Source organism: Pollachius pollachius (genome assembly GCF_949987615.1).
Source record: "Pollachius pollachius genome assembly, chromosome: 1".
Taxonomy (NCBI): domain Eukaryota; kingdom Metazoa; phylum Chordata; class Actinopteri; order Gadiformes; family Gadidae; genus Pollachius; species Pollachius pollachius.
Genome location: NC_136934.1, coordinates 11,923,344 through 11,944,669, shown reverse-complemented (window position 1 = coordinate 11,944,669; position 21,326 = coordinate 11,923,344). Strand labels below are relative to the sequence as shown.

Below are 21,326 nucleotides of genomic sequence, written 5' to 3'. Positions count from 1 at the left end.
CAATAATTTAGTAGAATTAGCAATCATTAAATAGCAGGACACATGGAAACAATATAGAAAATTAACTTTTTTAAATGATGACCATTAGCCAGGTAAGTCTTGAATTACGATTACTCTGCACTTCATAAATTATACCTTAAACTTCTATTTAATTATAATAATATTCAGGTTCCACGAGTGGAACAGGGGAAAGACGAGCCTAAATAAACACAGTATTTTTGGGGGTGGAAGTTAAAACGTGGACGAAAGCCGTCTCAAGTAGTATTTTGAATTTTAAGTCTGAAACCAAAAATAAGCAAAAAAAAGAAAGACTGCACCAAACTGCCATCTGCATTACCGTTCTCCTGGTTGGAAAACAGCCTACTTGCACTGGAGACCGTCTTGCCGATGTCGGCCAAGGACCGCAGGTTGGACTTCTTGGTCTGGTGGCGATGTTTCCTCAGCAGCGTGTACGTCACCTTCTCCTTAAGCTCCGCCTTCAGCATGTTGTTGGCCACCTGGTTGTCCGTGATCATCTCTACGCAAGGGTTAGGGAAGGGGAGATTAAGGTTGTTTGTTTTTAAGAAAAGAAAAGCTGTGACCTCAGCATCGTGAACGATGCTAATAACACACATAAAGACACAAAGACACTCCTAATTTGTTTAGGAAGAACATACAATGACCACGCATGTGACGATGCAACACGTGTAGGGATCTGATCTTCAGACAGCTGCTTAAGGGCTTTCGCAAGATGTTGTCTACAAGTGGGGGGATATCACTTTTGTATCAACATTTTTCAAGGGGAATAAGTGGACGATAAAACAACATCTTGAGAAAACACGTCATCCCAGAGACGATTAGCGATGGCTGATCTGAGTGAGGGATAGACTGCAGTGCTCAGGGGACATGAGCAAGGGAGCGTCCATAAAGTTGTGGAACGGTCAAATCAAAAGGCCTATTTTTAAAATCAAGGTCAGGAGCCTGAACGCTGAAAGATAGAAGCCTCGAGGAAAATCCTTCCCCTCTCTCTAGCTCACTCTCTCTCTCTCTCTCTCTCGTTCAGTGTCTGTCTTTCACTGTCTGTCTGCCCCCTCTCACTCTCTCTTTGTTTCTCTCACTCTTTCTATCGCTGCCTATCTGTATCTCTCTCTCGCTCTCTTTCACTCTTTGCCCCCTCCCCAACACACTCGTTTTCTCTTTCCCCTCCTCTACAGAACCAGTGCAGTGGATGCCCGTCTATTGAGAGTTGGCCTGGAAGCAAAGGGGGCCAACTCCCAGCGTAGCCCGCTACTGTGTGAGGCACTGGGCCAATTACTTTACATTACTGTCCTCTGATGATAGCCGCTCCTGCTAACCCTCCTGCAGCGAGGTGAAACCCCCATGAAAGGGTTGTTAATGAAGTCCACCTACAGGGGACTGCTTGTTCCTATTTGTTAAGGGGGGGGGTAAAGTACTCAAAGTTTTATTCTAATATTTTGGTGTATTATTGAACATGATAGGAGTGTATAGTTGACCTTGAATTTCCACAATTACAGACTTGGAATTGCTCTGATCAAATGACAGAGTTTGTTTATTGCTTATTTTTGGCGCATGTAATGTAGTAAATGTTATCATATTTGTGTGCAGCATGATATAGGTTTAGCTTAACTCCAATTAATCCCAGACTTCTCTTTTTCTGCGGGAGTCTATTATACAACTTCTTTGGGGGATGTAATGGAGTAAGTTTGAACATATTCAAACTTACTCCTCAAAATGTAATAAAAAGTCATGAAAGAGGTGAGCTAATATCAAAAAATGAATGTCCATCATGAATGGATTTATGGCGCTAAATCCATAAACTTTTCCACACTTAGATTACAATGTGTGATAATGGTTTGCTGACAAACAGCCGACCTTCTATCCAATGTTGTGGCTTGGCCCAGGCTTACAACAAAGGAAGAGGGGGGCATTGCATAGGACAGGCATCCATCCGTAAACAAGTGGCTTCCACTGAACCATAACAGACGGCGACTTGTTCTGAACGATTACAAGTCATTAAGTGAGTATTCTATATGAAACAGTACCTGTTTCAAGGTGTAGAATTTGTTAACTTTTATCATTTTTCCAGGGGACTTCAAAGGATGTTTGTACTTACTTTCAGCTATGTTTAATATCTAATATGCACAGTTGAATGATCGGCAACAATAGTGTACTGTAACGTTTTTGATGCGACTCCAACATGTCACAAATCATCTCATCCATGACAACAGTACTTCCCAAACACAGGTGTCTTATACCCTGTGTGGGGTCACCTTATATTCATACGGGTTTGCACTTGACAACTGAATGACTATACGCTATAGATCAACTCTCCAAACTGCTAGAAATGATCCACGGCTGATGTGTTACAAGCTCCCCAACACCTTTTGTGTGTCTGTTTCCTCGGCCCAGAAGTGGTCCAGGAAGAGAGAGTCTGATCTTACCGACCACCTGGGACAGTGTGGACGCCTCCATGTCCAGCATGACGGTGCCCTTCTCGATGCACGTGCGCAGCTCCATCAGGCTGTGGAGGGACAGCGTGGCCACGTGGGGCTTGCTCCAGCGCTCTCCGCCCTTCTCCACCTTCTCCTCGAACTTGATCCACCTGGACGGGGCGTGATAAGGGGGACGAGGTTTGTGAGGCTACCCCCGGATGAGACGAAGCGTGACAGCGTAGCGTCTTTAACGACAATTGACACATCGGAGTTAGGTTTTGGGGTTTTGTTATATTTTCATTTTATGTTCACATTTTGTGAACGTAATAGGTTTTTTATTTTGTTGATGTGTACTGGCATTTTTTTTTATAGCGTTTGGTTCCTGAACGTATGAGCAGTGTTGATGATAGCATGGTATCTAAATGCATATCATCATGATTGAGTATTTTTGAGAAGTTCATGGTTTTATTGTGTTTGTTTTTTAAAACTAGAAAGGTCAGTGTAGGTCAGTGGCCTGACCTACAGACAAGGGGATTAATGATCTTGTCTTAACCCCAGAGTGATCCCTGAGACACAATCAAAATCACATTCAAACCAATGCAAACGTGTTTCCGGCCAAAGTTTGACCTCTGTGATGAGTTTTGGGTTGTGACACAAAGAAACGCAAAAATCACTGAGTAAATCCACTCGGACCAGAGTGTGTAAATGTGGGTGTAAACATGTCATCAATCTTGTTCCATGTAACCCTTAACAACGCCTCAGAGAGAACCAACAGACCTAAATCTACCCAGAGCTGTAGACCCACGAAGGGTGCATGCAAGTTGTCGTTCTGCAGGGAAGTGGACTTCCACTTGGCAAGGCTTAAGAGAGACGGGTCTTTTGTTTGTTTGCCGGGAGAAGCTGGTCTCTTTGGTTAACGTTACACAACATATTAATTGTAGTCTTGGGTTGACAGCGGATGAATAAAAAGATTGTCTACTACTCTGGGTATCTGTCTCCCGGTTTATGACTGTTGCAACATCATCAACACCTGAAGGAACAAGTGCAATAACTGTTCAAGTTTATGGGGTGTGTGTTTCTGACAACAGTGGAACAGCAGAAGTCCCAAAACACCTATTCTGTAAGGGGAAGCAGCTGCCTAGCAGTTCCTCTCTGACAAGATAATTAGCAGTGGCAGTTAGTCACCTAGCTAGGCCTCAACATGTAAAGATCACCCAGTGGACCGCTGGGTACTCCATCTTGCCTGTACTCTTTAGTGGACATATATAGGGGCTTTAAAAAGGGACAGCTTTAATGAACAGTAATGAAATCTTCGACCGGTGGAATGCGGAAACGCAAGACTTGAATGATGGGCATACAATGACCGCCACAGAGCCCCTTCTGGCCGGCCACTCACTGTATGCCAGCATGGTTGTTTTGTTCTTTGCCCATGTTGGCTGTGAAGGCTGGGGACTCTGGCAGCCGGCCAGCAGCACTGCCCAGTGCTGGTGATGAGATCTTTCATTCATTGAGGGGGTCGTGGGCTGGCCTTGGAGCCCGTGATGACACAACATTGCACAGCCTGTGAGTGTGTGAGTGAGTGCGTGTGAGTGTGTGAGTGTGTGTGTGTGGGCAATCTTTCCACACGGGAGGGGTTAGGAGGCTCTTTCTGGATTCACTTGTTTTGCCTCGCCCCCCCCCCCCCTCGTAATTTAACTTTAGCTGGTCTTTTTAAGAACTACTGTACTTTAACATTATTGCATGCTTGGATATTGACAACACTGATGGAGAAAAATAATGAATGAGATCCTAGGCCAAACGATGCATGCAATCCTCGGGATTTGCTGCAAGCTGTAAACCACTATTCCTTATCATTTCACCTTTTCCGGTTACACTGAACACAGTTCCATCTATGAGCAGTGAGCGCTTTGTGAGCGCTGAGTCCTACCTGGCCGTCTCCTTCCACTCCATCTCCTGGCCGTCCACGGAGAGCAGCTCGTCCAGCTCCGTGAAGAGCTGGGGCGGCGCGGGGCCATCGTCCTCCTCCCCGAGGATGAAGCGGATCCGCTCGGCCGCCGGCGATACTGGGGACAGAGGGAAGATGCTGCGGGTCAGCGGCTGGCTCTGCGTCCCGTTGGCCAGCGGCGGCGGTGGCGGCAGCGGCTTGCCCCTGGGGGTCCCGTCCGCCCCGGGTCCGTCCGCCTTGCCCTCTGGGACGCTGGGGGCGGGAGGGGAGGGGGGCGGAGGAGGTGGAGGGATCTTCACCCCGTTGCCCTGTCCCCTCTCCTCCTCCTCCTCCTCCTCCATCTCCTCCTTCTTCCCGACCGCATCCTCTTCCTTCTCCTTGTCTTCCTCCGCCCGGTCGTTGTTGTTGTTTGACATCTCTGCCCTGCTCTTGCACCCCGCTTTTTCCTTTTTTTTCCTCCCCCCCGACCGTCCCGACGTGGGTGATACTCCGTCCGAGAGAGAGCGCGAGAGAGAGCGAGAGAGAGAGAGAGAGAGGGGTGGGGGAGGAGAGGGGGTGGGGGATGGGACGGGTTTGGAGTGGCTGTGGGGTGTAAGGAGGGAGGGTGGGTAGGAGTGGGGTGGCGGGTGAGGTCGGGTGTCGATAAGGCCTCTGGCAAAGCGAGGAGGGTCCCTTCTTCGGCACGGCGTATCAACCGGAGAGCAGCTGATGAGGACCCATTAAAGAGCCCCGGGCGAGAGTGAGGAGCCGATCCCCCGGGCGCTGCCTCTCCAGCAGTATGTGTACCAGGTGGGAGGGGAAGGGGAGGGGAGGGGGGAGGAAAAAGAGGGTTCAGGGGGTCCCCTCAGTGGCTGTGTCCCCAATGCTTGAGCCTCCAATGCCCCCTCCTCCTCCACCCCCCGCCCACCCCCCCATCTCCTCTGCTGTTCACCCAGAGCTCTCTCCCCATTGGTTCCCCGGTGGTTGGCACGGTTCCCCGGAGTCCCCCCCCCTCATTAACAATTAAGAATGGGTTCACAAACCGGGGCCTATTCTTTTACGTAAGAGGCTGTGCTTTCCTGCTCATTTGAATATCAAGCCCGGTGCCCCTCCGAGGGGGGGGGGGGGGGGGGGCATGCGGAAACGCAGAGGCATCGATGGTTATCTAAATAAAGGGTCTTCAAACGAGTGGAGTCCGAGCTGCAACGTATCCTCTCAACTTGTTGGGCAGGCATTGGTGCAACCAAAGCGTATTCGCACCAACTGTTGTTTGAGTTTCTGCACAGACACACACACACAAACACATAAACACACACACACACACATACATGCAAAGCCAAGTCAACACACACCCATAAACGCAAACATAAACACCCAATTAACATTATAGTATTCCTGTGAGAAAGATCCTAACTGGTATTGAGTCCAGGTGATTCAACCTCCTCATCCCCCCCAACAGCGTATAATCACGACAAACACGGTGGTCCTACAGAAACACGCTATGTAGGGTACACATTATAGATTATGAGGGATTAACACCAGTCGCTTCTTAACACCAGTCAGGTTTTACTGCGGTGAGGAATCACTTAACGCAGCTGAAACCCCCTCATTTAGTGTCAGTGGCGGTGGTGGTTGTGAAAAAGCCTTTAATGAGCGGGCCCTCCCTCCAGAAAACCTCCAGCCATCGCGCAAACTCCCATATAGGTCCTACCGGCCACCCAGTGCCCTGCTGGGTCCCACCTCACCACCCAAATGAGGTTGCATAACAAGCCGGGCGCGTTGCTTCATCAGTTCAAATGAGGCGGTGCAGAATGATCTATTCATGTATCCCTGCGTGACAACAGTCACAACTTGGACAGCCACTGCTCACTTTTCTGCAATGTTAAAGTCTAATGACTGTAAAATGACACTTCATACCCTCAGCCACAAATCATTCGAATAATTGATCCATTGCATGAATACATGCATCATAATAATTCTACAAAGGAGTTTAAGCATACAAATTCCTGTGTGTATGTGCTTAAGCTCCATTATTGCAAAGTTCTACTGCAGAGTGGCAGTAATGTTCACAGTAGAACTGTATCGAAAACATCAACTTTCTCATTGAATGGTTGTGGTCGACATTTCCTATGGACAGATGTCCCCAGATTTCCCCCATAACTATACAGATTTAATATCATGATAGTCAGTCGTAGGCTGAGCAATAACATGACATTACCTGTGGACTTAGTGAGCCATTCAGCGTGTCAGCAGTGCTAACTGGCAGCGAGTCAGCACAGCAAAGACAATTTATGTCTCCCAAGGTACGAAGACATCAACAGCTTGTAGGGGGGGGTGGATCGGTACACACACACACACACACGCACACGCACACGCACACCCACACGCACACACACACACACACACACACACACACACACACACACAGTCACACACACCAGATTGCTAGGTGCAAGGTGGCGGCGGCTATCTGCTTGCACACAGGCTTCGGACACAAGCTGCAACTAGCCCAAAGTCCTGGCAATCTGTTTAATAACACGGTGGTACTACGGCGTTCATTCACACACATCTGCATCGCAAACGCATCCACACTGCACCACAGCTCAAAATAAGAGCACCGTGGAGTGAATGGAGCTCATGTTGCAATGCTGTGTGTACAGATCACAGACGGATGTCTCTGCAGCTGTTTGCCATAATAACAGAGTGTGACATCCACCATCAACAACTATTTTGGTTAAAATACTTACACCAAGCATTTTATGGCTGTTTGTGGATGAAAGCCTGGAAAATCTCTTACCGCTATTTATGTACAGGCAGAGATTTGGAGTAATTGATTAATTTCACTTTATCCCTAAGGAGCTCTTTCTGGAATATCTAGACGAGGAGAAGAAAAGCCTGAGCCAGACTCATGCTGTGTGGCGCAGCAGTGGGTTAGAAAACAAACTGTTTGTGAGGAGTTGGTTAATGCAATACCATCTCAGTCCAACAGTCGCTAAGAGAGCAGTGAGACAGGGATGGTGTGGAGGGTGAGGAGGGGAGACAGGGTGAGGAGGGGAGACAGGGAGACGGAGGAGTCGCTTCACAGGGAAAGCAGAAAGAGAAGCGAGGGAGCACAGAAAGGAGGAAATAAAAATCCCATCATTCAAACCCAATTTTCAAAGCACTGTGTTGCGCTCTAAGCCAAGAGCCACGGCCACACAAAGGCAACTTTGTCCATGCACTGGAGGCTCATGGGACAGGGTGATGGAGGAAGAATGCCCCGGCTGCCCAGTGCAGAGCTGAGCGGTGCTGTGACTGAGGGCCCGTTCAGTCCCACTGCTGACATGCTTCCTACACAAATGCCATCCAACCCCCCTGAACCAGCTCCCCGGGAATGGAATAATGTAGTTCTTTAACGATGCATATCAGGACCGAATTGCTGTTGCAAAGTGCGTACATTGACCTGAATGTACATGAAGGAGGACATGAAGGAGGGAACTCGAAGGAGGGGAGAATACACCCAAGATCTGGAGACGTTTCGTATGCAGGGCAGCCAGTTAGCGAAGAGCAACAGGGAGAGAGAAAGAGAGAGAGAGAGAGAGAGTGAGGGAGGGAGGGAGGGAGAGAGGGAGAGTGAGCGAGCAGGGACAGAATGCAGAGAGACACCGCCATGGTGGGGGCGAGACATTGGGTAGATATTGGGGTGCACTTGGGGTGCAATACTTCAGTGCAGTACTGGGATAGTCTTCTTTCTCAAATATTTACAGGATGACTTTTTCCATTACACTCAAATACTGCGTATATATATACATTACACTCAAATACTGCAAATACTTTTTTTTAAATAATAAATACATTCAGAAAAAAGCCCAACCATTACTGACCTCTGATTGGCCAAAACGAGAGACTAGTGATTCCCTCAGTGGACAGACACAGTACCAGGAAAGATGAAAGTCCAAACATTCTTCCTTCCTTGTGTTTGAGGAGGATTCCATGATTGATGATGTGAATGCCTCTACATAGTGTAATCTGGATGATAATGATATGACTAAACTGCAAAAGACAAGATTCTACAAGTCAGTCAAGATCTTACAAGGCCCAAGCAGAGAATTTGTCCATTCCGCTGTGTTTCTGTTGTGGGTACACCCACTACAGCCCTAACCCTACATTTTCTTAACCACAATTTACGACCAAGTTGTCCTAAAGCGTGGATTATGAAACAAATGTTATCTTAAAATTAAGAAATGCATAAAATGAACCTGTACTCCCACATGAAGCCGCCAATCAAGAACTCCAGGTGAGGCATCAGGGCCAGGAAACGGAGCCATTGCTGCCGCATGCTGATGTGAAACTTGTTGTTCATTCCTTCCTGGCATGAACAACTGGTAGGTTAGCAGGCCATGTCCTCAGCTCAAACTGGAGCCCCACTTTGACCGGGTCTACACGCTTTGCGGCGCTGCCAACCGCTTGCCGGGGTGGTATAATGTTAGAAAAAGCGGTAGGACCTTTTCTTTGCACCCAGGTTCTGATCTCTATGATGTGGTTCTCCCGCCTCTGCTGCTCATGTTTTGCCAGGGACTGAATGAGGTTCACCTGGTGCTTTTCACCCGGTGGGCAGGGAGGAATGCTAAAGCTTGGTTGTGTGCTTTGTTATGTGATGAGTGAGTGTGTACGAGTGTTCCCTGCAATATTGACATGTGAACAGAGCTGTGTCGATACACACACACACACACACACACACACACACACACACACACACACACACACACACACACACACACACACACACACACACACACACACACACACACACACACAGCGTTCCAACTTTGGCTTCAGGTTTTTAAAGTGAGCTTGACCCTGGCAGTTTTACCACGTGTCCTCACTTTTACCACCAGGATTGCTCTTTTTTCCTCTCTCTGGGACCGTTATATTATAACAGAGTTGAAAGAGGCAGACGTTAAACTAGTCCTGAAGACATGATCCCACGACACTCATTTACTCGAGGAAGTAAGAATAGTTAATGAGTAGGCCACTCTTCTACTGCAAACAATGTTGTCTTGATCGCTAGCCGTCTGGCAAATGCTTAGGCAAAAATGTGACTTGCTACTGAGAGAACAGTTCTAGTGTGTCTGTGGATTTTCTCTTAGGACTGCTACTAGGACCAGGCTATTTGAAAAAGTAACACTTAATCACATTACAAGTCTGTTGCTCTACTTTGGTTACATGTCGCTCCCACATCATCCAGACCTTAACCTTCTTACTAGAAATGACGTCCCACACGTATCTATGAATGAACTTTTGTGGTTATTACAGCAGATAAGAGGCATTGGTGGATGGGGGTGGAACACCTGGAAAGGTGGGAGGTTGGCATTTGTAAAAAGCATTGCTTGTTAACCGGAAGACATTAGCCTGTGGCAAGCATTGACAAAAATGGCAGTTGTGTAATGTAGGCTGCTTTTACCCTGTCTTTATCGTATCGTAGGTCACTTTAATACCCAGCCATACTACCATGACGTTTGCCCTTCTTGGCTCTTAGCTCATAAACCCTTTTTGTGAATGGTGCATCTACGACAACCATCATCATAATCTACTTACAGTCATTTGGGTCCAAGTTCTAAATAAAACCGTTTAGGGAAAAGGGAGGGGAAAAAAAGTTCCAATCAATCTGAGCCGCGGGTCAAATGCTTATGCAGTAAATACTGGATGGATACCAGAAGGCCAGCACACACACACACACACACACACACACACACACACACACACACACACACACACACACACACACACACAGTGCCCGCAGAGTGCATCTGACTAAACAAGAGGATTTCAGCCCAGGCATCTGACCAAGGCCTTCCCTTGAGGGTGGTGGTGCTTCCCAGATAGAGGAGCAGGGCTTGGGCTATTGGGCAACAGCAACACAAGTAAGGTGTATTAACATGCAGGTCACCATCTGGGTCTCCACAATCCAGAGTTGCTTTTTCTATTCAGCTCCAGCCGAGTCTATATTTATTCAGCATTTCTGAACCAACTTTCTTTTTTGGAGGGGCCTTTGGGTAGAGGGAGGGGGGAGAGTTACTGATATTTTTCCAATGTTGGACAAAATAAAACATGGTTAGGTCTGACTTTCGTCCTCTTGATAATTCAACACTTCTTCACTGTGACGAATGTATCGGTTGTATATTATCAACTGTATACAGCACTGAGGAGCATTTGATTTACTTTGATGTTGAGAGATATTTTGAAGGAATGGGCAACCATTAATGGAAATCCCCCCCCCCCCCCCGATACACCTGACATTCACTCACAGACTCAGTAAACGGCGTCAAAGACAAAATGTCTAGCAAAAGGTTACCACTTAAAGACACAGCCATCAGAACAAAGGTCATTCCTCTTAAATACCACGCCACATTAGCAAAGCTCTCCGTCTATATGCCCTTGTTTGTTAAGAAACGACGTGGCACTGTACGTTTTTCACTGTCTTTGTTGTCCATTAACGCCGTCTCACCCCAGAGCGTGTTGTTCTAAGTGATATCCGCAGTGTTCACTTTGCTTTGCCCATAAGAGCGAGCAGAGTCTTTCTGTGTACACCCTAAACAAGGCGCCTACGCGCCACCGAGGTTCCACTGCCACCATTGTCGCAATTTTCTTCAACGCAGAACTACCACAGAAAGTGTAAACACCCTTTTTTTATTTTCTAAGCCCAGACTGATAAAGAAAAATATGTCATTGTTTTTTATTATTATGAATGAATTCTGGACCCTCTTTTTAACATGCATGTCCATTGTTTAACTCAGACTTCTTTCATGTACTGAAATACAACTTGCACTCAAGTTTTCTCTGTTTGGGTGCAGCCTGTGATGTTCTCTGAATAAAAGGTCCCTGCTTTGAAATACTACTACTTTCACCACCACCACTACCACAACCACTACTAATACTACTGTAAAGACATTACTATCCTACATCATTTGTGTTGCTAAGCTATGTGTGCATGCAACACTTCACAAGTACATTGAATACTTTGTTTGGAGTTGGACGGCCGGCAAAATCCAACAGGGATGGGAAGAAAAGCGGAGGGGCTTTTAACAAAAGGGCTTGAAAATGCGCATGTATTTCCAAACTGGAAACATCTCTGATCACCATAGCAATTCATCCCCTGGGACCCTGGGTTTCAATGAGCTAATGCCCTTAGTCAGACGCAGAGGAAAGACTCAAGCTCGTAGGAACTGGCCTGTGAGACCTCGCGAGATTCCGATCTTGCGAGTTCAAGTTCATTTTTTCTTTACAGTGGCTTGGTTTGGCCTGTAGCCGGTCCCGTCCAATCAGTGCCTGGGGGCGGACCTTTCAGATCATGAGGAGCGCCGCTGTGTGCCCAAGGAAAGTTCAGCAATCTACGGAGCGATCAGAAAGGGACACACTCTTCCTGACACTGACACATCCCGGTGGCCTTTGTCACCGCACAACACACACAAACACACACACATACACACAAACACACAGACCGCCCCCCCCCCCCCCCGACACACACACACACACAGACGCTTATTTTGAAGGCTCCTGGTGGATCCACCGACGTCATAGATGACTTAAATATTGTTAACACAAAACAGATTGGAGTATGTTTGCCAATAACATCCAAATGGCAACCAGTAACACACACACACTGACATACCCACCCACAGACACACACACACACACACACATACATGTGCATGATGACAGCGGGCGTGTCGCCCATACATGTCGTGGAAGCCGTTGGACACGCCCCCACAGGAGGGTGTTGCACGTGGTTTCGTCGCCCGCCGGCTCCCTGCGTGTCTCACACACGTGTTCCTGGTCGGTGATCAATGCTCACGTCTCCTGTGTCCGTGTCTTCACGACTGATTAGCTTGACGACATATCCTGTGCCCTGTGCTGCTGTGAACACACTGACACCACATCAATAAGCACTGCGTTAAGCCACAATGCAAGGTCATCATCACAGTAGACCTCGCCTTGTCTGCGCTGTCTGGAGGGGGGGGGGGGGGGGGGGGGGTAGCTGTGCAGCCCCCGAGGTCAGCGCTGCTTTACCCTAGGAGCTTTGCCGTTGGATTGCGGGGACAAACCATCAAAGGTCAATCTATAAAAGGCCACGTCTTTAGTCCTGCCTAGCATGTGTATCAAACTCATTTGGCATCGATGTATTTAAGCTCATCGTATTATTAAAATATCAAACAAATTCAGATCACGTGATAAACCCTGCACCACGCGATACACTCTTCAACCAATGCAGTGCAGGGATGGCACAGTCCTCTGGTCACATCACATATCGTCAAACACGCACGGGTGTTCGTTTGTCATCCCTAGAGCCGAGACAACCGATCTGTGTGTAGTTCTCAACGGACGGCTTGCTCAGTCAAATTCATGCTCACATGCAGTTGACTGAGCTTGACGTGAATTCTACTGTAAATACAAATCGCAGACATCAGTAAGTGAGTTAAGCTCTGCATTGAGACTTCATCTCCCGATGAAACATCTCTCTCTCTCCCCCTCTCTCTCCCTCCATCTCTCTCTTTCTCTCCCTCCATCTCTCTCTCTCTCACTATCTCTCTCTCTCCCCCTCTCTCTCCCTCCATCTCTCTCTTTCTCTCCCACCATCTCTCTCTCTCTCTCTCTCTCTCTCTCTCTCTCTCTCTCTCTCTCTCTCACTATCTCTCTCTCTCTCTCCCCCCTAACGCTCTCTCTCTCTCTAACTCTCTCTCCCCCTCACTCTCTCTCTCTCTCCCCCTAACCTTCTCTCCCTCCATCTCTCTCTCCCCCTAGCCCTCTCTCCCCCAACTCTCTCTCTGACCGTCCAGCCGTCTATCTTTTGTCCGAGCTCCAGAAGTGTCCGCCCTGGAGGAGCATCTAAGGGGAGAGGAGAATCACTCGGGCGCCATTCAACCGAGGAGACACGCACTCGCTCCGTTTACGCAGATGTACGCACATACAGATACAGTTAGGCACAAGTGTCTGGGAGGGCAGGCGAGCACAGTGGCGCACACACACACACACACACATGCATGGGGCCTGCTCAAACATACATACACACACATGCATGAAGCCTGCACACAGACAAACATACACACATGCATGCATTGGGACTGCACACAGATGAACATACAGTCACAGACACACGCATGAAGTCTGCACATGCACATGAATTGGGCCAGACGCACTCATAAGCACACATACACAAAGGCTAGGAGACTCATATCATCAGCCGGCACAATTGTATAGCGAGAGTCATTACTTCCACACTGATTCCTCACGCTGGTCTGTCCAAATACAGCCATCAAACAGCCAGGCAAGGGCATCTATTCCTGGTGTGTGGACTCAGCAAGTCCCCTTGAGGGTCACAGGAAGACTCAGGGAGAAAAGGGAATTGGCTGGAACAGTGGTCGTGGGTGGTGGCCACAACCACACACAGGGACACACACACAAACACACATGCACACACACACACAGACAGACACATGCACTCACACAAGCGCAGACTTACACAAACACACACACACACACACACACACACACACACACACACACACACACAGGCACAAATCACGAGGCTAAATGCCCCTTAATGGAACGTGACAGGATGGGGGAGGATGGGGGGGGAGTGGTATGGTGGGTGGGCTTTGTGTCGTGGGTGCTGGGGTGGGAGGGGATCTGTGCCTACTCACTGAGGGGTTTGAGGATGCTGCGGCTGGCCTGCTCGTTGGTTTCCGTGTCCGACTTGTCAGACGGGTTCTCATTGGACGGCTCCTTCCTGTCCTTGTGGCCCGCGTGGCGCCGGTGGCGGCGCCGGCGCCGGTAGCTCTTGGGCAGGTGCACGCCGATGTACACGGTGTGGTGACCTGGTGGGCAGAGAGAGGACAGGGGAGAGAGGGGTTAAGGCAGCTCCATGGTGTCTCATGGTCTCCTGGCTATGGAGAGTTCAGATGCTCAGTTCGTTTTGGAGAGAAAAGGGGAACGCGCTTTAGTGCAGATTCTGGTTAAGCAATTATTTTGGGTCACGTTAATGTCATGATCCCCTTGGTACCATCAAAAACATTTCTGTGAAGACTAGCAAAAAATGTTCAGCAACACTTGTTCTGTATTTTATTGCTGTTCTTTTAGCAATAGTCGTTCAGTGCAAGCAATAGTAGAAAAGGTCATTTCACTATCCAACTATTGCTTTTTGTTGTCTTTTAGTAAGAGTTGAACCATACATTATGCAACATTTGATGTATTGACCCTCATCAAATTCGACATATATTTTTTATTAATTATATTTCGAAAGGTTTGTAACAAGAACAGCCTCACATGGCCCGGAATTCCATGCGAGCGAGAACGGGACACTGAGGAACATTTCAGGCAGAGTTCGCAGCCCACTGTCAAGATAAATATTTGGGCTCAAAGCAGAGTAGCAGGACTCAACGAAGGCTGGGGCCTCTTGCATGACAACACCACCAATATTTATATGTAGGCATGGTACCTGCAGGGCACATAGTTGTAGACGCTGTGGGTGGTTTAGGGGCAATAAAAGCAGAGACACTGATCCGCTTGGGTAATAACAAACACTTGAGATGCGTCGATCACACTCCCTCAACTATTCTTTCCATTGTTATTTGCAGATGAATGTACTACTACCTATTTTTGACATTATGAAGCACTTTTTGTTTTTCTTTTATTGATAGTTTATGTTGGTTTAGGTTTCTTGTTTAGTTTTATATTGTCACAATTTGGGAGAGCACGTTCTTCTTACTTTGGGACATTAATGCAACTAAGTCTACAATATACAAACTACTAAAATTTGAGACTGGAAACATAAATGCATTTCCTTTCATTTTGCTTTGAATGCAACCTTTGATCTGAACTGTCACTGTCACTATGTAGGGTGTGGGCTGGCAAAGCCACAAAAACAGTGTACAGTCTTGCTTCACAGATACATGTGAGTGTATTAACTGTGTGGGGTGTTTCGCCTCTATGTGGGAGATTACAGGATGATACAGAACCACCTGTGCAGGAAAAATGAACCCAGGACTCAACTGGTTTTTAGGCTTCTATCCGATTTCATTCCCATATTTAGAGCACCATTTTTTGTTTCATGGGCATAAGCAATGTAGCTTCATGCAAAATGAACAAATGCTTTAGCCAAAAAGTGAAATCATGTTTTTCTGTTTAAATTCCAGATCGTTTTTTCAAGACTCTTTGTAACTTGAAGTGTCAGTGTCCAATATTCTAGTTTACTTTTTACTCCAACTTTAACATGCAAGTGGGGTCAGGTGAGTATCCATTCATTCCTTCTGATCCAGTGAGGGCACCATGACCCATTGCAAACTGTCCAAGCGTGGCACTTCAACCATGAGTCCGAAGGAAACAAAGGCTGTACACTATCAGTGTCATGCCCTTGGTGCCGGGCCCAGGGTAGGACCGGGCTCCTCCCCCAGCAACAGAACCAGGAAGTGACCGAGTCGCCCACAACAACAGACAATGATCGTCTATATAGAGAGTATCAATGATTCATCCTGCTGAATAATCTATAATGTGGACAAACAAGGGAATTATGTCACTGGTGATGAAAATGCTCAATTACGAAAACAACAAAACTGTATTTTTTAGAGGATGAATTAAGGATTTTTCCGTGCGGATTGTTTGATGTGAAAGTTGGTCTTCATGTCTGCAGGCTTGTTGTGTGATGACACAACTCACAAAACAGTAGGTTTCCTAAAAATGCAATTGGGAAATTCCTTGGCTAGTACATCCACAACCAAAATATGTTGTTCCTACTTTGAGAAATTGTTCCACTGTGATCTCTCATAGAGAATAAAATTGGCATTTAGAGGGACAACAAGAGAGAGAGAAAAGAGAGAGAAAGAGAAAGACAGAGAGAGACTGAGAAAGAGCGAGACAGAGACAGAGACAGAGACAGAGAAAGAGAAATGGGTAAAGACTTATTTCTGTAAAATATTTTGATTTGCTAACTCCCCATTACCTCATTTTTTGGCATTACTGATAATAGAGAGAGAGAAAGAGAGAGAGAGAGAGAGAGAGAGAGAGAGAGACATAAATAGTATTTTTTCCATGAGTAGTCAGTAGTCCCGCAGTATGGCAGACAGCATGCATGCCAAAGTGTGTCCCTGATGGGCGTTGGGTTCACCAGATGGCACCTGGCCAGTGTATATACAACAATATAAACCACTACATCAATGGGATGTGGTTGACGCGCTACAACCCCTGGCGTAGCACCGCTTTTTTCCTTCAGGAACCTCAACTTCCCATCACTGATGTGACATAAATATAGAATCACAAAACCTTTCGCCTACTACCGGCTACAACTCTGTGACCAAGAAACTTAAAATCTACATTGACAGCAAATCATCATATAGGCTACTAAAGGCCAAAAGTATTAATCAATGTTCTGTATATATATTTATTTATCTATATATATGTATTAATTTGTTTGTTTATTAGCATTCTCGGGGTGTACTGGTTGAGCTCATGGTTACTGGAGAAAGTGGCTGCACTGTTGCTTCTCCTTAGCAACAGGCTAAACAAACCTCCCCAAAAACACAAAGCTCGGGCTTCTTTCAGACAGCTCCTTATGGTCAAGTAAAAAAGAGAAAAAGTTCCTCTCCCATTCAAAAAAACAACAAACCGAGAGGAAGCTGCCCACAAAGCAACGCTGGCAAAGAGTAAATCTTTCTTTCCGAGCGGTCAGTTCCTTTTTTTTAATCTGCTCTCTTCTATCACCTCTGCTCCTCTGTTCTATTCAATTCTTCTTTTGTCATGCGGCCTTTGCAATCCTTCTAAAAGCTACTCTTACGATTTATCTGTCCCTGTATCACCTTGCACCAGCTCTTTTCTCTTTTTTCCCCTCCATTTTTATTAATACGTGTGATTTACTCTCTTCTCCTGAATGCCATCGGTCTAACGAGGCCTACATGCCGGTGATATCTTAGCTGAATCATACGTGGCTATGAAAATATTGAAAATATGTACTTATTGAGTACTTCTTCATCTAGTGTCTTCGAAGGGAGTCTTTCAGGGAGTGTTTTTGCGATCTTGAATAAACCACAGCAACAGCTAACATCGCCGACCAGTTGTCAGTCGTTGATTAAAGCCTTTGTCTCAGACACTTCAGAGTCTCCCATACATACTGCTAAGGTGTCAAGCACTCACTTATCAAGGGTCATGAGACAAACAAACATGGATACTAATCAGAGACTCAAACAGATACTAGAAAATATACGACAGTATCCAGTAAAAGAAAGTTCTGTCTGACAGACCATAGACAGATCCATTTTAAGCAATCGTTTTTTAACGATGGATAAGATGAAAGAATTGATTGCATGTAGTCTGGTGTCCCCAGTCTGAGCTACAGCAAAATAGGGGACACAAGTCAAACACATGTGAGAGCACACACGCAGGCATGCACCCACACCACTCCCCGCCCCCCCCATCTGTACACACACACACACACACACACACACACACACACACAAGGAAAAAATCGGGGTCATAAGTCACACATTTGAATGCACACACACGGGCATGCACACACACACACACACCACACACACACACCACACACATGTATACACACAAACACACACACACACACACACATGAATGCTGGTTTATTTACAGGGAGCCAGGGGAGATCTCAGCAAGGTTCAAGCTGGGATGACATGAGAAAAACAGCAAAAGGCATCTGGCAAAATGAGCACATCACATCCGGCCTCAGACTCATGTTCGACAGGCGTAAGACCTTGATATTCTGATCAAGAGAAAATGTCTTTAGCTGTTCACATGAAACCATCAATTGTGACCTTTGAACTTCCCTAAAGCTTTGAAATCACTTTATTAAGTTGCGCAATAGCTTGTTTAAAAGCAGCGAAAGTCGCTTCTCTTAAACTGTAAGGAATTTTCTTCCCCCATCTGGGATCTATAATTATTATTTTCGTATCTTATGCATGGCCAGGCTTATATGTAGAAGCCCAATGGAATGTAATATTTTTTTGGTGATTGGATTTGTCAGCATTACACAAGTATCATTTAATTCGTGTTTCAATTGGTGTCTTAGGAGATTAACTAATCACATCATTCTTAAGACAGGATCAGGTGATCTGTGCCCTACAGCCCTGCCATGCTAACAGCTAATCAGGGGAGCCTCGCGCTGACTTAAGTGACATTTGGCAGACACTCTGGCAGAAGAAAAACGTGGGCGGGAAGATTACAGCTAGCAGGAAGCATTTCATAGGTTGCCATAATCAGTGGTACCGTTACTTTAATGAACATTGAGGAAAAGTTACTTTAAGAGTTCAAGGTTGCAACACAATGACTTGAGAAAGCCCTTTTCGTTTTAAGTTTTAATTAAACCAGATTTCCATTGCATAATACATTTTGGACACTTTTGACCATAAATGATGACTGACTGACTGAAGCACCATAGACGTACCCCACACGTACAACAGCCCCCAACCCTACTATGACCAAATGAAGGAAGACGCAGAAGAAGAAGGGGAAGGGGAGGAGGAGGAGGAAGAGGGAGAGGAAGAGGAAGAGGACGAAGTAGAGGAAGAGAGCACACTCACCCTCCACCTCCTCTTCGTCGCAGACGTGCTTGACGAAGGACGCCCCGCGGTCCAGCACGGCCTCGTCCTCCATCCTGTAGTAGTAGAAGAAGAAGAAAGACTGCTCACATTTCTCTTCCAGTGACAGCGTGGCGCCGTAGCGCTTGGGCTGGTTCACCTGCAGGGTGTCTGGGCCGGCGCTCAGACGGGTGCTGCTCGTCGCACTCATGTTCACCACCCATCAACCTCACCCGCCCGCGCACTGCCCCGCCCCGTCATTCACACACTGAAGACCGGGGGAACGGCGGTTCAATCAATCCTGTGGTTTCTATGTGGAATAATACCAACTCAAGAGAGCAGGTTAGGGACGTCTGTTGTCCTCGAGTAGGGCAGTGAGCGTAGCAGATAGCAACGACGCGCTAACGGAGGTAATCTGGGCGGGGGTGAAGGGAGAGGGCGGGGGTGGGGTGGGTGCGTGTGTGTGTGTGTGTGTGTTTGTGTGTATATAAAGGGGCAGGACAGGAAGTCTTCAACTCCTTTCCCGTTAATCGGGTTGGATTGGCAGCTGCCAGTCCACCTACTGACCAAGGCGGCCTACACTCTCTGCATTGCTGTTGTAAAACAGTGAAAAACACGCTTGTCGGCGAGGTGTGTGTGTGTGCGTAAACGTTGCTGACAATATTACTGACTGATAGAATCTGCCAATCGGGGTGCTTGCATACAAACACACACAAACACACACACACAAACTTATACAAACAAAACAAACACACACAGCAGATCTGGTCTTGATCCCCCCTTCCCCCCTCTTCACTTAAGAGACAAGTGGGCCATCACATGTCTGTCCACTCATCCGCCCTTACAGGATTAGAACAGCTTTAGTTAGGAGACACACACACACACAGCACACACACGCCGGCCTTCTTCCCTAACTGCGCTGCAGGACAATCCCTGCATACTTAAAATCAATCATAACGATCATGCCTACCTCACTCTAAGCCTTTAATAGAAATATGTAGGGTTGATGGAAGGAAACAGGGGAACTTATCAGACTAGGTTTAGCTCTGTGAAAGAAAATGAGATAATAACAATGAGAATGATGAGATTTCCGTTGGGAACCGGTAGCCCCTCTTGGTGCTGTGAAATAGAATTAAACGTGCTGTTTACGGTGACATGTTAACTTGTAATCAAGAATACGATTGGATTGATCAAAAGGAAATCAACGTTGAAACACTGATTGGTGTGACCGCTGTTTAGCTTTGAATAATATGATTAATGCCTGCTATTCCAAACTGACTTAGGTAATAGAGTATTCAAAAATGAATGAATGACTATCATTGGGTGGTTGGGTGTCTTTCAGCTAATGTGTACAACAGCGTGATTAATATCCAATAGGCTACCAATAGTTTAAGGTAGTTTATTATAAATATGTCCCTTCAAAAGCTTGATAGAATCAATACATCTTCATTAAAATGATGAATTCTGATCATTTATATGATCATTATGACAATGAATAGTGAATTTCACGCAATGTTTGACTGGAATTTGAGCAATCTTAGTATTATCATTAGTGGCATCATTTTAAGGAGATGACTATTGGGCTATCAATCACCTTATCACACTTTGGTCGATTTGATTGATTCACTGCCAGACAAGCAACACATCACTTTCAATACATAGCCATAGAAAGGCAGCACCTATCACCACGTTAATTAGTATATGCAACGGAGCAGGTAACATCTATGTATGTATATTGGCCCAACATGAATACATTAACAGTCCCCTCACTAAGTGAACTGGACCACAGTTTATGTGGTTTCTTTAATCAGTTTGAGTTCAGCCACAAACTAAGGGCCAGAGCTATCACTACTTCTTCCGACTTGCTCCATTGCCACCTATGGAACAACCACATGTATAACAGGCCCAGTTATCTTACTGGGAGGACCTACACATGCTACTGCCACTACACCATATATACGTCTAGCAGATTTTGCAATGCAAGCCAGAGCTGTAAAGAAGACTTATAATTATCATGATTATAATTATCATAGCAAAAAACCAACAGAATTAAACAATGTTGAATTTCTATGTATGTCTAAACAGAAAATGTATAATGGAAACCCTTTCATGGGCTCGGTGTACAGTATCAGCACAGTTTTCTCCTATTGCCCCCAAGCATGCATGCTTGGGGGCAATAGGTGTTTTTTAAAGGTTTGTGTGGTTCTTTGCTTTATCATGATAAAGCAAAAAAACACACAAACCTTTAAAAAACACCTTTAGAAAACAAAAACAGCAGCAAACAGCATAATCTGTAATCAAGCCCAGGTAAATACCTGAACTCTAGACCAGTGTAACAATTATTTAATAATAACTATACAACTATTATAGTACCATGTCTATTTGGTATATTGCCTG

The 21,326-nt window shown here is 46.2% G+C and overlaps 1 protein-coding gene across 1 annotated transcript in view; it reads right to left on the bottom strand.

Moving 5' to 3' along the window:
* slc4a4a (solute carrier family 4 member 4a) overlaps positions 1 to 19,020 on the bottom strand; it is a 43,173-nt gene extending 24,153 nt beyond the window's left edge. Inside the window, exons 1-5 of the mRNA XM_079738664.1 lie at positions 18,933 to 19,020; positions 14,037 to 14,210; positions 4,360 to 4,495; positions 2,442 to 2,602; positions 338 to 517 (exon numbers count right to left, since the gene is read on the bottom strand). Coding sequence (XP_079594790.1) covers positions 338 to 517; positions 2,442 to 2,602; positions 4,360 to 4,495; positions 14,037 to 14,210; positions 18,933 to 19,005 — 724 coding nt within the window. The 5' untranslated portion in view covers positions 19,006 to 19,020. The remainder of the gene's footprint in view (positions 1 to 337; positions 518 to 2,441; positions 2,603 to 4,359; positions 4,496 to 14,036; positions 14,211 to 18,932) is intronic.
* Between the last annotated feature and the right edge of the window lie 2,306 nt (positions 19,021 to 21,326).